Genomic DNA, 18244 nt, shown 5'->3' on the forward strand with positions numbered 1-18244 from the left:
TGAATGACGACGGTTTGCAGAATAAAAGACCTTGATACAGGCACACCAATGGCACGGGTTCGGCAACTCACTACATCGTCCAAGAATGGAAGTCCATATGCTACCCTGGTTTCAGAAATTCATAAGTATGATCGCTAAACTATAAGGAACACTATGGTCGACTGTGGGTGCGCGAGTCGGTGAGTTGGAACGGTACACTGGGAATATTTAGGAAAACACTACGTGACACAGATCAAACACTACGTGACACAGGTCAAACACCACGTGCCACAGGTCAAACGTTTCCAAGTAGGGTTAAAAATAGAAACATTGACGAAATCTGGCCTTCGAATCCACGACCAGAACATATTGGCAGCTGACTTTACTCTACCTACATGGCCTCCGACAGATCAGAAAGGTGACCAACAAATGACCTCCGATTGCCTATACGCTGTATCCGGCCCCAGACCCCAACGTCCAGCATTTGTAGGACTTCCTGGTCAGATGCTCTGTACCCCATACTTCTCAACCCCATGATTGGAGCCGGGCTGTAGGAGGTGCTCGGCACTTTAAGGCGGCTAACTTGGACCGGTTGGTGAGGCTTGTGGACTGGGTTGATGGCGTGTCCATCGTACCCGGACAGCAGGGGACGTTGCTCATAATATCAACCACTGGTTTTCATGGATGTTGAACAAATAAACAATCCATATTCTTGTCAAATACGCTGACTTAATCGATCTATAATTAGGCTTTAAGACATTTCATCCTACCCCGCCTGTGGGACCCTATCAAGCTAATAAGAGTGAGTGAGTGAGTGAGTGAGTGAGTGAGTGAGTGAGCTAGCTCAACACGAGAAGCACTAAAACATCAACTGCGGCACAAATTCATACATGCGAAACACGGAAATATACCTTTTAGTTTTTGAGTTGTTTCTAACCCAGATCTTCACGGGGACGGAAACAATACTACTCACTAGGTCCTTAACAAGAAATAAACTTAGTAACGCACTTGGGCTAAATCAACAGGTGGTTGTTAAAACCCTTTGAAGTGGTAGCTGCCGAATGTTTGATAACATCTGCTTGCACCCATTCAAATGATATATTCATAATTTATGATCTCGGCATTTTCTGATAAATAATCAGCATCATGAATGCGAGTTCTGTATCGACTCCGCCATCACACAACTCCAATTACGGACACGAGCTCGGCAGGATCGTGACGTCATCGTGCGTGTTTGGTATGGCAATTCCTTTCCTTCAGGTAATGCTATCAACACTCTATGCATAATGCAGTCGGTCTAATTGTGTCTGAACAAAGCCTAACTACAAAGCAATTAACGACAAGGGCTGTCACACGATTGTGAGACGTTGGCGATATTCAGATAGACGGGCATTGTTTGACCATTCGCATGCCGTACACCTGTCGGACGTACACTGTTCTATGGGGGACTGTAAGGGACATTATCGCGTTTTCTCGATCCTTGGTAAGCTGTCAAACATGTAGTACAAAGTTATGACAAAGTGAGAACACCTAAATACCCTTCAAACAATTCTCGCATAATACTGGCTGATCTGTCACGAGCGAACTTAGGTTTTTTCTAATTACTCACGTGACGTAATGACTACTTTTTTTTTATCGAAGTGCATTCTTTTACACGTGCTTGTGTGAAGTTTTTGAATGAGCCAAATCAGTGCTCCGTCGGTTAGTGGTTAATGCAGTTCTCTCTTATAATGTGGGCGTCTCGAGTGAGTGAGTGAGTGAGTGAGTGACGCCTGTAAACATAATCAGAGCGAATCTTGCATTTTAGACCACGATCGTTGTTTCAGTTTCTATTTTTCCGTTTTGTGCGGGTTCACCATTTTCAAGCAAGTTAATGCCTGACCATTTCCAGTCAAGGTCAAGGTCAATATTACTTGTCCCTTCGGCCCGCATAAGACAGGGAGATTCGGGAATTCAGACTTTTAAGGAATGCAAGTTTGCCCGAACCCGATCCTTTCATAATGACTACACTGCCACGTCAAAATTATACAACTACATTATAAATAACCCATGGTAGTGTGTATGAATAGTGTGTTTGTACTGTTATATTGCAAAATACCAAAGGTTATCATGTTAAGTGAGTTGATAGCGAGCGAGTTGATATCTAAGATATCTAACTGTTTTGGCTATGTGGGCGATAAGGCCACGCCCATATAGCCGACCCGTGAAGATCCGGACTTCAGAAACCCATGCCTGCCGTAACAGGACTATGCTTGTCGTAAGAGGCGACTAACGGGATCGGTGGTCAGGCTTGCGGACTTGGTTGATGCATGTCGTCGTATCCCAATTGCGTGGCTCGATGCTCATGATGTCAATCACTGGATTGTCTGGTCCAGACTCGATTATTTACAGACCGCCGTCATATGGCTGGAATATTGCTGGGTGCGGCGCTTAACAACAAACAAACAAACTTCAGCTTTAGCCAACCCCGTAAAACTAAGTCTGGCACCATCCCCACACTGACCAAGAGAACCAAGAACATCTGCTCCAGCAACCTTGACCTTGACCATGAACTTGAACATCTGCAGCATATGTTCACACATCTCGATGCTCATAATGTCAATCACTGGATTGTCTGGTCCAGACTCGATTATTTACAGACCTCCATCATGTGACTGAAATATTGCTGAGAGCGGCGTTAAACAAACAAACAAACAAACAAACATCGTCAAGGTCCTGGCACACCGAAGATGGGTGAAACTGACTAGTTATTAGCCAGTACATAGACCGGCGCACAGTCTAAGCAGGTTGCATGCTAACTTCTCGTTAAGGGCAGTAGGGCTCATCAAGGCTTGACACAATATCCCTTCATCAATAACAGGCGGTTCTCCTCGTGTTTATACAGACATCCACGATACAAAAGAAGAGGTTCTATTGATTATGTAAAGTGTTTTTGACGCGTGTTGCGTTATGTAATTTAATCAGTATACACGTCGCGAACAGACTGGATGACCCCAGTGGTCACTGCTAAGCGCAATACTCGGGGTATTTCCTGTCAGTCGAACAGTGGGTAAGTGTTGCGTTGATATCAGCAAATGTGTCTTTTAAATGGTAATTCGGCGGTACCATTTTACTGGAGGAAGAATGTCCTTCACAAATGGTACTGTTTAGACTCAAACTCAAGCCTTAAGTCTGCATACAAACTAACAACACAAGACAGCGTTGGCGAAGGGGCAGCCTATGATTTGGGACAAGGTTTGTTCAAGAGAGGTGAGGTGAGGTGAGGTGAGATTGTGTTTAACGTCGCGTCCAAGATTATTGCACTTATATAGCGACGTGCATGCACGTGTGTGTGTGTGCGTGCTTGCGTGCGTGCGCGTGTGTGTGTGTCTGCTTGTATTAGTCCTGACTGATGCCGATTTATAGTGCTAGCCCACTGAGATACCATGATACATGAATACCCCACTCAGACACGGTACACTCCGAGCCGCGAGTCCTTGTTTTAGCTCCTTAATACCGAGCGCCAGACAGGGTAACAACAAGTACCATCTTTTAACGTCTTTTGGTTTGACGCGACCGGGCATTGAACCCCGGACCTTACACTTTCCAGGCGGACGCTCTACCTCTGGACCATGGAGGCGGTCTGAACAGGAACGACTAAATTAGGTCGGTGCTACAACAGGGTGTTTTTTTTTTTTTATTATCGTTCCCCACTACGCAGAATGGTGCTCACAAGATCAACCACTAGTCCTTGCTATTAGTAGTACGGGATAGTGTTCCCCATGTCCCCACTGACACTAGTAGCACAGTGGACGGAGGGTCCGCATCCACACTGCTTGATGACCATTTGCTGCATAAATGGGTTTGAATCCAAAATTTCACCGATTATGACCCTTGGTGTGTCAGATTCATGCTTGTTCAGTTGTTTGTTTTCTTTGTTGTTTAACGCTGTATTCACACCAATATCCCCGTACATGACGGTCGTCTGTACAAGCTCGAGGCTGGGCCAGACAATCCGGTGATTGACACCATGAGCACCGATCCACGAATTTGGAAAACGATGAAGTTACATGTCAGTTGTACAGTCATCAATCAGGGGACCCGCACGGTTATCTCCCTTTGCGTCCCTTGGGCACGCCAGAAACCTTTGATTGTGAGTTCGAATCCCGGTTCGCCCCTATTATGTTTCTAGGTTTGTCAGGACCATACCCATGCTCGTGGGTTTCACCGAAGTGGTAAACGTCTGAGACCTGCATCACTTCGGGCTTTCCTCCCACATTAAGCTGACACGCCTTGATATAAATGGAATACTGTCAAAAGCGGCATTAAACCCAACTCACTCACTCACTAACATGTTTCCCCCTCATTAACACCTCGCACCCCCACTTACACCTCGCTCCCTCACTAACCCAGCAGCGTTTACCCCAATATCCAGCTCTGTCTGACGAGGTTTCAGTCAGGCACTGGCTGAAAACAGTGTTGAATGTCTCTGTTGAGGCAATACGACCTGAAGTGGTTTTATTCATACATTGTATTAATTGCCGACAGTCTATTTTTAAACCGGTTGGACTCGGCGTGGCTTTGTTTACATGTCAGTTGAACAGTCATCAATCAGGGGACCCGCACGTGACACAAAGATGGTTATCTCCCTTTGTGGTGACGTCACTTTAATGATTTTTACTTGGTTTGTCCGACACATGTTGTTTTGTTGAATATTTGCTTAAAAAATGAAAAATATCGAACTCACACAGTCATAACCCAGTTAACATATGCACTTTTCAGAAAGACACATATTTGAGGACGGGGCAAAGTATAGTTTGTTGAATTTTCTTTTAATATACAAAAGAAAGAGTAACAAGAATGTCTTCCTCTTCAGGCCTGAAACTGAAGAAATCTGGTTAATTTTTGTGAATTGTTTGGGAGAAAAGTGATCTGAACACCGGGATAGTGATCTGAACACCGAGATAGTGATCTGAACACCGAGATAGTGATCTGAACACCGAGATAGTGATCTGAACGCCGGGATAGTGATCTGAACACCGGGATAGTGATCTGAACGCCGGGATAGTGATCTGAACACCGGGATAGTGATCTGAACACCGGGATAGTGATCTGAACACCGGGATAGTGATCATCTCATTACCTGCTCAAGCATTAAGTTGGGCTTCTTTGATAGGCATTTAGAAGTTGGAGTACTAAGTAAAGATAAGAATCTATGGATGAACAACTTTTAACACCGTTAGATCACTTTCTTGATAACAGTGGTAGAACCTACACCGAAATGTCGCTCTTAATTGTAATAAAGAAGTTGTTCATCCATAGATTCTTATCCTCAGTTATTAAGTTGGGCGTCGTGATATGAAAAAATAGTGTTCAACACAGCGTTAAACCCAATTTACTCACCCTCTCACTCACACAACCCACCCACCCACCCATCCAAACAAAACTCACTCACTCACTGTTGATTTTGTTATGGATGGAATGGACGATGCTGTGTTTATTTAAGAGAAGCACACACTTACAATCTACCGTTCCGTGGCAATAATTCATTTCATTTCCATTTTCTTAAAACAATAGTTGGGGCGGTCGGGTAGCCCAGTGGTTAAAGCGTTCGCTCGTCACGCCGAAGACCCGGGTTCGAATCCCGACATGGGTAGCCCAAGCCCATTTCTGGTGTCCCTCGCCGTGATATTGCTGGAATATTACTAAAAGTGGCGTAAAACCATACTCACTCACTCACTCACTAAATCAATAGTTTGTGTTGTTTTTATTTATGATCGACTTGGTATTACAGGATTGAATGACACACTATTCTGTTGCTAAGCAGGTGGAGATATTCGTGTATACCTTGAAGTGTTTGAAATAAAAACTTGAGTGTTGTTGACAGGATCCTATGTGACACCCCCTGGGAAGTGAAACACTATAGGGACAGATGAGTGATCGTAGAACACTTTGTCCACGATCTCATCATTCTGAAAGCCCACTCAACTCGGATGACCTTCCCAAGCACGTAACATTGAACTCATGCCGGATCACCTGGAGCGCGAGGTATTTGGCGAACATGGCCCGACACGCGAGGTGGTATCCTCGCGAAAGTAAGCTGGGCTGTATAGAGGGGAGCAGTCATTAACAATAGGTGATCACACAAGGAATAAAGCTTATTGATTACCGCTGTTCGATTGTAAAGTTGCGCATAATCACCGCTCCCTAACAACATCAACTAGTGCCGAAATTGCCTGCCTGGATACGCTTAGTGGCAATCCAGTGGAACGCGGCAGAGATCTTGGCAGAATTAGTCGGTATGTGCCCTTGTCCCTGGTTTGTATGGTAATTTGTCAAGTGACATCGGTGATCAAAGTATTGGACTACTGGAATGCAATGAATGGGCTTTAAAACAACCTTGGTGCTAATTTGCACAACGCAACGACATCAACTGCTACGGCTACTCATATGAGACAACCCTGTCGTCTACGACGGACAAAGATATTGCTGTACGTCGTTTGTGAGATCATCTAGACACTGTGAGTACACTTGCTGTAGCTACAATGTACATATCACCAGGGCCCACTTGCACAAAGCGATCTTAGCGCTAAGACTATTGTAAGCCTATGTTAAAGTATGTGAGTTACGATCATCTTAGCGCTAAGATCGCTTTGTGCAGGTGGGTCCAGAAGCACGGGCATCAGCACCTCTGGTTATCTCACACTGAATGTATAGTTCTGTGCATATTTATAACATACACTGCTCTAGGCTCTCCTCGGATGATGATGAACATGATCACTCGTCCTCTGTCCACACCGTCCCTTTTTACCTATTTTGACTTGTGCCATATGGTCCCGTATTTTATTAGGTGAACAATTGCTTTGCCTTTGCATGTGTTTGTGACTGGTGCAACAGATGGGACAGGATACGCTCACTGTTTCGCTAATACCTGGTATCATGAGTATTTGATGGTGATTCAACACTTGCTTATGGAATAGTCGGAATCGTGCAGTGAACTATTAGTGGAGATTTATTATGATTATGAAAATGGTTTTGTCGCTTTTATTTATTTATTTATTTATTTATTTATTTTACTTACTGGGCATCCACTGACAATGTGTTGGACAGTCTCATTAGGTTCATTGCATAATCAACATTTCATATTTTAATTACATTTCGATGCAAAATCACACCTTGACGGTTTCGAGTGGGAAGTAATGGTTTTTTACAGAGATTTATTTATCCAATAAACAGCAGTTTATTTACAATTGTCCGATTCCTGAACGTGCCGTATATAATGGAATTTGTTTTATTTTTGCCATGTCAGATTCTAATAAAAACGTAATAAAAATAGTTATGCTACATAGTAGGATGTTGATGTTTGTGGGTTCAGAAGCCTTCTTTAGCACAACAGTCTGGTGTCTCTACTCCGCTTGTATCGAACGACGGACATCGATACTTGTTCGATGATCACCCGGAACTTGAGGGTGTTTCTTCAAGGTCAGTCTTTGAAGTAGTGAGGGAGAGATATTGTTTCACGACATCAAAAATGACCTTAATACAGTTGTGTCGAAGGGACATACGTAAATAGTTCGACACATCAAAGTTCGACACAGCAGTGTTGAACGTTTTCACCGCTGGGCCCCCTTACTGCCCGCTGTCTTGATGTATGCAGTGTGATATTTAAAGTACATAGCTGTGCAGAGTTGCGTCCCTTAGGAGTGATAAAAACTCATCAGGGGTTCGAGTCCCTGATAATGTTTCTCGGTTTGTCAGCACCGTATTCGAGCTTTCTGACAAGTGAATAAATGAAGGAATAATTTGTCATCGTCTGTGCGAAACTCATAGCTGTTTGCCACGCTGCATCAATAAACATGGGAAGGTCACAATTAACCAGCAGCCGGGAACGCGGTGAGGGGAACAGTGATAATCTAACCACTCGTTATCCGCCGCAGATATCGACACACAAATACCTGTGATTGATTGCACGGGAGTGCCTAGATTAACCCCCCCCCCCCCCAATCAATTAACCAATCACATAGCGCATGCGCCGTGATCCATTGCGAAATGACAAAAGATTGACAAAAACTCGGGGCGTCTTCTACTCCCCAGCATTGAGCTACGCCACGAAACAACGGTTATTTAGGTCCGTGGTTGCACGTTTCGCAATTACGGCACTGACTTTGTAACCTTACACCGCCATACCGCCCAGTATAGATAATATTTATCAGCCCCCCGCCAGGCACTCTCTTACTTGTAGAACGCAGCTGATGATATCGCCTAGATTGCCTCGACTTAATTAGATATTCAGGTTGACCTTGACCCTGGTGGCTAGTATCAGATTAATCTCCAGGGATTATTATACCTGTAGGATTTAACCCCACACTCTACCCGTCGTGATTAATCAAGGTAATTTGCCATGTACATAATCTAAGGATCCTTTTGGAAATTAGGAAAGAACTTAGTTTACTGTGAATGAAAACGCTGTGACGTGAAAAGCTTATTTACACTTTCATTAGGCACACACACACCGACAGACACACCGAAAGACACACATGCTACCACCGACACACACACACACACACAAGCACACACATACACACACCAATGAACCCACCGACACAGATCTACACACATTCACAAACAAACACACACACACACACTCACACATACACCCATCTATACACACAACACACACACGCGCACTCACCCTCACACACAGACACACACTCACACTGACTCACACCCGACACACACTTACGCAGGCGCGCGCACACACACACACACACACACAGACACACACACACACACACACCATCGCTCGCCTATAAAAGGATTAAATCACTCCCAAGTTGTTATCGTCTCTCGCTCTCACTCTCTCTCTCTCACTCTCTCTCTCTCTCACTCTCCCTCTCTCTCACTCTCCCTCTCTCTCACTCTCACTCTCTCTCTCTCTCTCTCTCTCTCTCTCTCTCTCTCTCTCACTCTCTCTCTCTTTCTCATTCTCTCAGAACGCCCAACTGTCTTGTCAGGTTTCTTTGTTTGGATGTGTTCAATAATCACAACACAGGGATACACAGTTGCGTCCCCACATCTTGTTGATCACGAGTTCAAATCCCAGGTTGCACAAATTACGACCGATGGTTTGTTAGCACCACACCCCTGGTTGGTTCTACCAAAGTGGCACATGCCCCGCATCATTAAACAGAAATTAAACAGAAATAAGGGATGCTGTTCATTATTTTGTTCAGAAGGTTTCAAATCGGAGGGCGGGGAACGAGAACATTTGTTTTTGTTTGTTTGTTGTTTGATGCCGCGCTCAGCAATATTCCAGCTATATGGCGACGGTCTGTAAATAATCGAGTGTGGACCACACAATCCAGTGATTGTCATCATGAGCATCGATCCACGCGATTGAGATCGATGACATGCATAAACCAAGTCAGCGAACCTGACCACCCGATCCCGTTAGTCGCCTCTTACGACAAGCACGTGACGCTGTGCTGTTGTTTGAAATGTTAACCAATTTATCCCCACGAGGAAGAGAATATATGGATATCAACTTCTTTTTTATGAGGAACACAACGTTTCGGAGTATATGCTTACTCCTTCATCAGGTGGTGTTCCTCATAATAAAGAAGTTGACATCCATATTTTCTCTTCCTTATGTGAATCACTTCTAAATGCCTTTCAAAGACTAAATTTATCCCCAGATATGATACGTCAGCGTGTAATCTGAAACCCATAACACATTATCAACCAATTAAATGATCTAAAGGGGTGTGTCTATTCACTTAAATGGATATTTGACTATCCACATCAGCTGATCATGTTACAAGGGCTAGCAACAACACAATAATAACTTTTGTAGGATGAAAATACAGACGATCCTGGTTCCGCTTGTGGTACATAGCCGGAATTCTTAATCTAAGGGGGCGGTCGGGTAGCCTAGTGGTTAAAGCGTTCGCTCGTCACGCCGAAGACCCGGGTTCGATTTCCGACATGGGTACAGTCCCATTTCTGGTGTCCCCCGCCGTGATATTGCTGGAATATTGCTAAAAGCGGCGTAAAACCATACTCACTCACTCACTCTTAATCTAAGTTACGGGTGATAGGTTTAATCGACCTTTTGCTGTTAACGATCTGGATTATCATATTTAACCTTTTTTTCTGATAAGCGGGTAATTTGTGTAAGATCTCGTGGTTAATCTCGAGGTTAATCTGTATACGACCGCATTTGTTCCAATTCAGCTCGCGTTCTTTGATTTTCCAAAGGCCAGGGATTACTGATAGCCTCGTGATAATACCGACTTGCTGACTATATACTATTATACCCCCTCACACACATGCAGTCTTATCACACAGCCAGGGGGCGAGATAACGCTGTATTGCCTAGTGCCTACGACACCTATAACCTCTTGCATACAAAAGCAGTGCCAACTACAACGGTAAATACACGTCTACTCATACTGTTTATTGGTGGGTCGGGTGGCCCTATGGTCAAAGGCACTGCTGAGTTGCTAGGGTCCTTTGGTTGTGGGTTCGAGTCTCAGAATCGCCATTTGTACATTTTCTCTGCTGAGGGACGATTTTCTCCCAAGTGAAAGCAATGTCTCGGAATAGTGAGTAAGTTGGGTTTAACGCCTTTTTTAACATTATTCCAGTTATATCACGGCGTGTCAGCTTGATGTGGGAGGAAAGCCCGAAGTGATGCAGGTCTCAGACGTTTACCACTTTGGTGAAACCCACGAGCACGGGTATGGTGCTGACAAACTGTCTGGGAATAGGTTTTGCTACTTATTGCATACGTCTGGGAGGTCTTTAGTTGTCTTTAGCCTGTCGTAGAACCCCCTTAACCCTTGTCATATGGAAGATGTTATTGTTTGTTCCTGTGTCAATTTTATTTATGTTTAATTTGGTATTGATCTGTTGCCTCCATAGTATTAGGATATTATTCAACATTGACATATAATCTGAAAAGGTACCTTCAATAGTATAGATTTTTCTTTTAATCCTCGAAAGGAGTGAATCCTATTGAGCAACTCATATCTGTTGTCATATGTATATTTTTGTTATGCCAGTTCTCTATACTACGGTGGCCCATAATTTTGATATTTCACTTACTTTCATCATAATCTTTTGTAAATTAACACAATTTGTCATACAAATATGTGATAAATCATGTATAAAAACAACCGAAAACATGGAAAATGTACTTTCATTTTCGTTTTTGTTTTTGACATTTTCATTTTAGTTTTTGACATTTTCGCTTCACTTTTCAGCGATTCAATATCTTCTTTATACATGATTTATCACATATTTGTATGACAAATCGTGTTAATTTGCAAAAGGTTACGATAACAGTAAGTGAAATATCAAAATATTGAAAAACAGGCTCCATGTCCCTTATGGGCCACCGTACTATACAGAGAGGGCGTTGGGGTAGCCTAGTGGTTAAAGCGTTCGCCCGTCACGCCGAATGGGTACAATATGTGAAGCCCATTTCTGGTGTCCCCCGCCGTGATAATGCTAGAATATTGCTAAAAGCGGCGTAAAACATACTCACTCACTCTGTACACAGAATGATAATTGCGCACATATGGTACATGCGCGTGCGCGTGCGCGTGCGCGTGCGCGTGCGCGTGGGTCCACGTGTACTACTCGGTCTAATGTCAATTTATTACTGTTAGCCCATTGAGATACCTTGCCACAGTTTAACATGGATAGCCTACCGTCCTCCATGCTGACGCTCTAAACACAAGGCCACGGAGGCGGACATAGGGTCATGAAATGTTCTTCAGTGAACTTTCTCAGCAATGTTCGATAAACAAAAGCCAGGTAAACTCTAAAATGAAAGTAGATTAGTGTTGTGATCTGCAGGATAGATGTATATTTCAAAGACCCATTTAATGTTTAATATTATGTTTGCTTTCAGCGATCACGGGACTATCGATGAGAGACACACCTCCAGGAAATCACCATAGGACACCCGGATATCGACGCCCCGCATCATGAAGGCCCATCCATTATTGAGGAGGAAGCCGACCACACACGTGGACGGAGACACGTTTGTTCGCTAAGTAACAGCGTGTTGTAACACAGTCCAACCTAGCCACATCTTCACCGTAGCCACATACAGCGTTAACACTGTAATCACGCGGGTTGAGGAAACACAGCTGAGAAGAACCCGTTCTCAATAATTATATAGTTATACCTCTGTAATCACAGACTCTACGAATACCTAGAAAAAGGACATCTCGTAGCTTACAAGACTATTGGAAAGAACAGTTGGATTGGATTCAGTAGAATTATTCTGTTCAGATAAAAGGATCTCTTTCCAAGATGCCACTAAACTGTGAGAATCGTCCTCTGTGTTGAGACGGTTCAGCAAGTGTTCTCAGAAACATAGTAAGGTATCTTATTTTAAAGACGTTTGAACTGTGGTCAAAATGCCCAAAGCCACCGGTCTTCAGTTTTTCAGGAAACGCCAGTCTTTGGCCAACCTGGAGTTCGAGAGGCCCCAGAGTCTGTCCTCGGTGTACGAAGCCGTGAAACAGGCCGCGCTGGGTATCGAGGAGCGTCTGTCAATGCTGGAGATGTCCTTCTACGGCCCTGGAAAACACATAGAAGAGGAGGTGAAGAAGTGGCTGCCTCAGATAGAAGCGGTCATCAAGCCTGCCCGCTACACGGAGCTGAGTTGTCGCCGACAGGTTGTGGACATCACGGAGCGGGTCCACAACGCTGCGGACAAGCTGATGGTGGACATGCACTGTCTGTCTGCTGTGCATGAGTGCGTCAGGAAGATTCTTACAACCCTAAGGCTTGGATTCTCTGACATGATTCTCGTCATACAGAAACTGCTGTCGTATATGAATAAATACATGCTGAGCTTCAGTACCCCTCTTGGAGACTCTTACCTGGAAACAGCTACCAACTATGAAAAACAACGTCAGGAACTGTCACAGGCTATTCAAGTGAATGTGGACAATATTACAGAGATGGCGGATAAATTTGAGCGGGATGAGCTGCATGTCAATCACTTCGATTACTGGGTGAAGACGGTCGCTGAGCGTTGTGACTGCATGCATGCGTCGATACTCATGGCATTTCCGGCTGCGTGTGAGAACATCAGGAACGTGTGCGCGGACATCCGGAAGTGGCTGGAGGCGGATAGCTCGTATTCCACCTATCTGATGTTCGATATCGAGGCGCTGGAATCTCAGCGCGAGACTCAGACTCGGAAGGTGCGAGACTTGCAGGTGAAGGTATGCAATACCGAGTACAAGGTGAAGGTCATCAAGAAGGAAATCACTGACTGTGATGAGGAGTTGGTTCGAGTCAGCAGCAAGGAGAAGGAGCTGCAGCAGGAGGAGAGTTATCTGATGGTGGCACACCATGACGTGCTGTTTGACCTCGAGATCAAGGACTTCAGGTGAGCTTCTGGATCGTCCTATTGTCTTTAATTTCATGTTGGGGCGGTCGTGTAGCCTATTGGTTAAAGCGTTGGCTCGCCACACCGAAGACCCGGGTTCGATTCCCGACATGGGTACAATGTGTGAAGCCCATTTCTGGTGTCCCCCGCCGTGATATTGCTAGAATACTGCTAAAGGCGGCGTAAAACCATACTCACTCACTAATTTCATGTTCACTCACACAGTTCCCTTATACAGCTACGTCGAGGGCGCGGATGGCCCAGTCGTCTACGACGTCGCAATTCGCTGTGCAGAGTTGTGTCCTTCAGTTACGGTTCGAGTCTGGACCAGATAATCCAGTGACCTACCAAAGCATTTGGGATACTTGCGTTGGGCGACAATAAGCATTTTTTTGCTTAAGTCGGCATGTTTGTCCCAATTGAAAAAAAGTACTCGTGAAAAATTATATGAATACATCTAGTTAAGTAATTCTGCATCATACGGGGGAGGGGCGGTCGGGTAGCCTGGTGGTTAAAGCGTTCGCTCGTCACGCCGAAGACCCGGGTTCGATTCCCGACATGGGTACAATGTGTGAAGCCAATTTCACTCATACGGGGGAGGTCGGGGGAGGTCGGAAGATGGAGAGGTGGGGGTGTACTGAACAATGCAGTACTCATCATGTATAGGTGGCACGGGTGGCCCAGTCGTCTAAGGCGCTGCGATTCGCTGTGCAGAGTTGCTTTCCTCGGGCACGCCAGAAACCTATTATTATGGGTTCGAATCCCGGTCCGGCCCGATTATGTTTCAAGGTTTGTCAGAACCATATCCGCGCTCGTGGGTTTCACCAAATTGGTAAACGTCAAAGACCTGCGTCACTTTGGGCTTTCCTCCCACACTAAGCTGACACACCGTGGTATTATTGGAATACTGTTCGAAGCTGCTTCAAACTATCTCACACACTCACTGATGCAGCGCCGGCAAACCGCCATGATGTTGAGAAGGCACAGGTTCAGGTACGCCAAGTACCAACAGATGTTCTCGCTTCTAAACCTTCTACAACTGCCATGTTTCGGAATAACTTTCACAAATTGTGATGAATGCACTTAGCAGAGATCATATCATTTTAAAGTAAGAATTTTTTTTTTCTGGTATAATGAATTGGCAAACATAAAACGCCAACACCAGAAACTAACCAGAGGTATCGCTGTTGAGGTATCCCTGGAGAGGTATGGCTGTTGAGGTATCCCTGGAGAGGTAGGCGATAAAAAATATTTAGTAGCTTGTGCTACACGTGTTTTTCATAACCAGATATTATAAAATTATATATATATAAGTATTCTGTTTTGATGAATTAAGTCATACGTCTGCATTGAGTGTTGATATGATTGCGAAATTGCAAATGTAAAAAATGTAAAAGAAAAATAGTTATCAGCAATACGTATTAAAAGCATCTATGGACTGACTGTGTTATCAAGACTTGACTCCTATGTGAAAAAATGAGAGTAGCAGAATGCAGTACAGTCGCAACGGAAAGAGCGGTTGGTGGAAGGGGCACCTCACGGGATGCTTGTGAGACCAACGAGGAAAAGGGATGTTTAGTTACATGTTATTGTCAAAGGTTTACTTGAGATTATGTCCATGCAATCCCCAGCATACATAGACAACAAACACAGTTACCTATAATCCACTCATGCTTTGCAGGATAGAGGACATGAAGCGCCAGTCCACGAAGAACAACAGCCGTGAGTTCAACGAGGCCTATGAGCGTCTGTTGAGTGAGATTAACGCGCTGAAGGACAAGAAGCCTGCCATAGACCGGAAGTTGGGAGATATTAACAAGAAGATGGCGTGGATCCGAGAGAAGCAAGAGAAGGCTCGGCAGCGGTCCAGCCAGCTGGAGGATGCCAAGACCGACTTGAGACATGCCAAGAAGGTGAGCTAACACCGAGTCGAGAGATTGCTGGGGATAAGCAGATTGGAGGTCTGGGTAAACTAACGATTATAACTTGTAGACCTAACTCTTCGGGGCGGGGTATACACATACACATCATATAGATATTTCCCGAGGGATATGCCTGCAACGAATTTATCTTACCGTCGTGTTTATCTGCACCTCAATTTGAGTGAGTGAGTGGGTTGGGTTTAACGCCGCTTTTAACAGTATTCCAGTTATATCACGGCGTGTCAGCTTAATGTGGGAGGAAAGCCCGAAGTGATGCAGGTCTCTGACGTTATCACTTCGGTGAAACCCACGAGCACGGGTATGGTGCTGACAAACCTAGAAACATAATCGAACCGGGATTCGAACCCACAATCATAGGTTTCTGGCGTGCCAAAGGGACGCAACTCTGCACAGCGAATCGCGGCGCCTTAGACGACTGGGCCACCCCTGCCCCCGCACCTCAATTTGAAAACAAACGGAGATTGAGATGCAAAGTTCTCGCTTGTCGACATCTTGTTTTTATTTTTTGTTTTTGTGTTTTTTAATAACGCCGCACTCATCAATATTCCAGCTATATGACGGCGGTATGTAAATAATCGAGTCTGGATCAGACAATCCAGAGATTGAAATCATGAGCATCGATCAACGCAATTGAGATGCCCCTGTCCTCCCGGTCACGTTGGACGCCGCTTACGACAATCATGGGTTGGGTAAAACCAATTCTAACCCAGATCTTACAAGTTGTTACTACAAGTGCATACAAGTTACTACTGATGGATATCAATGTTTTTGTTTGTTGGTTGGTTTGTTGTTTACCGCCGCAATATTCCAGCTATATGACGGCGGTATGTAAATAATCGAGTCTGGATCAGACAATCCAGAGATTGAAATCATGAGCATCGATCCACGCGATTGAGATCGATGACATGCACCAACCAAGTCAGCGAGCCTGACCACCCGATCCCGTTAGTCGCCGTTTACAACAAGCATAGTCGCATATTATGGCAAGCATGGGGGACAAAGACGTGCTCACACCAATCAGGCCCTGTTCCGCGTATAGGTTTTAAGACTACGGTTAGTTAATATAACCGACAACCCTTTCAATAGTCTTAAGAAATTTATTGAAAGCAGTCGACTGTAGTATTCCGACTATATCATGAGCATGTATTTATGAATCATTATGAAATAAATGATGATACAAGTTGTTCGCGAAAAGGTGAGCGTATCCTGCCCCACCCCTGGCACCCGTCACAAACACATGCAAAGGCAAGCCAGGTGAACAAACACGGGAACATATGGTACATGTCAAAATATGAAATTTTAAGTCATCCCTCTTGTCTTGCAGTCTCATGGATTTTCTTATTCTGAATATTGCATATGTCTAAATATGAAACAAAAGAGGTGGTCTCACTGGTATCCTTTATTTCTAGTTCAGGTGAGTCAATCAGTGGAAGGGGGTGCTATAATTGAAGGATATCAGATTTCCGATTCTGATTTTGCCATTCTGAGCCGAAATTCCGATTCATATGCATAAAGATACAGATCAGCGAGAGGAGGGGCACAATTGGTGCCCATGGGGATGTCTACATCTTGCCTAAATGTTCTATTACCAAGTTTCCGATAATATGTTCCAGAATTCCAGTATTTCACATGTTGTTTTCACAGTAACAAGACCTAAAATACCTGTTGATCTACCTGTTGATCTACCTGTGGATCTACCTGTGGATAGTAACCTATTCTGGTCCCTCGCAACATATACTGGTCCTTAGCAACCTATGCTGGTCCCAAGCAGCATATGCTGGTCCCCAGCAACCTATGCTATTCCCTAGCAACCTATGCTGGTCCCTTGCAACCTATACTGGTCCCTAGCAACAGATGCTGGTCCCCAGCAACCTATGCTATTCCCTAGCAACCTATGCTGGCCCCTTGCAACCTATGCTGGTCCCTTGCAACCTATACTTGTCCCTTGCAACCTATGCTGGTCCCTTGCAACCTATGCTGGTCCCTTGCAACCTATACTTGTCCCCAGCAACCTATGCTGGTACCTAGCAACCTATACTGGTCCCGAGCAACCTATACTGGTCCCTAGCAACATATACTGGTCCCCAGCAACCTATGCTGGTCACTAGCAACCTATACTGGTCCCAGGCAAAACAAGCTGGTCCCTAGCAACCTATACTGGTTCCTAGCAACCTATGCTGGTTCCTGGCAACCTATACTGGTCGGAAAAGGCGACTTACTTGAGCGGATGATAAGGCTAGGCGACTCTGTGTTACCCGGCGCGTGGATCGTTGCTCATAAAATCAATCACTGGCTTGTCTGGTCCGGACTCGATTATAGACAAGGCCGCTGTACTTTAGCTGGAATATTGCTGAGTGGGGCGTCAAACAGCAACAACAACACAGACACAGACACACAGACACAGACACACAGACACACACGCACGCACGCACGCACGCACGCACGCACGCACGCACGCACGCACACACACACACACACACGCACCCACTCAGGCACACACACACCTGTTGGTCCAGTAATCATATACACACCCTGGTTGTGTTTTCCACCAGACGGCGCGGAAGGCGGAGGTGGAGCTGGAGAGAGTGGAGACATGTCTGACAAAGGTCAAGGACATTCACCGCATCAAAACAAGTCCCGAAACCCTCAAGAAAATCTTCCACAAGCTGCCCTTTACTCCTCGGAAGTTAAACGCCTCGAAGAAAACGGGTACGTAGATAAAGTAATGGCTGTATAGAAAGGGAAACGGCAAGTAAGTGTGTTTATATAGAAGTATACAGGGTCAGTCATGTTATCAGGGAAATGTTAGCAAGTACATCATACTGCAAATAACCTCAGACCCGGGCAAAAGCCTCCGTCAAACAGTTCTCAAGACGCCAAAAAAACTGACCCTCCCTAAACCCTTAACCTTTACATGATGAGTGAGTGA

The 18244-nt window shown here is 44.8% G+C and overlaps 1 protein-coding gene across 1 annotated transcript in view; it reads left to right on the forward strand.

Moving 5' to 3' along the window:
* Nucleotides 1-12333: 12333 nt before the first annotated feature.
* LOC139464548 (probable DNA double-strand break repair Rad50 ATPase) overlaps nucleotides 12334-18244 on the forward strand; it is a 7887-nt gene continuing 1976 nt past the window's right edge. Inside the window, exons 1-3 of the mRNA XM_071246069.1 lie at nucleotides 12334-13372; nucleotides 15054-15285; nucleotides 17868-18024. Coding sequence (XP_071102170.1) covers nucleotides 12390-13372; nucleotides 15054-15285; nucleotides 17868-18024 — 1372 coding nt within the window. The 5' untranslated portion in view covers nucleotides 12334-12389. The remainder of the gene's footprint in view (nucleotides 13373-15053; nucleotides 15286-17867; nucleotides 18025-18244) is intronic.

The sequence above is a fragment of the Haliotis cracherodii genome, unplaced genomic scaffold, assembly GCF_022045235.1.
Source record: "Haliotis cracherodii isolate W230 unplaced genomic scaffold, xgHalCrac1.p SCAF_17, whole genome shotgun sequence".
Classification (NCBI taxonomy): Eukaryota; Metazoa; Mollusca; class Gastropoda; order Lepetellida; family Haliotidae; genus Haliotis; species Haliotis cracherodii.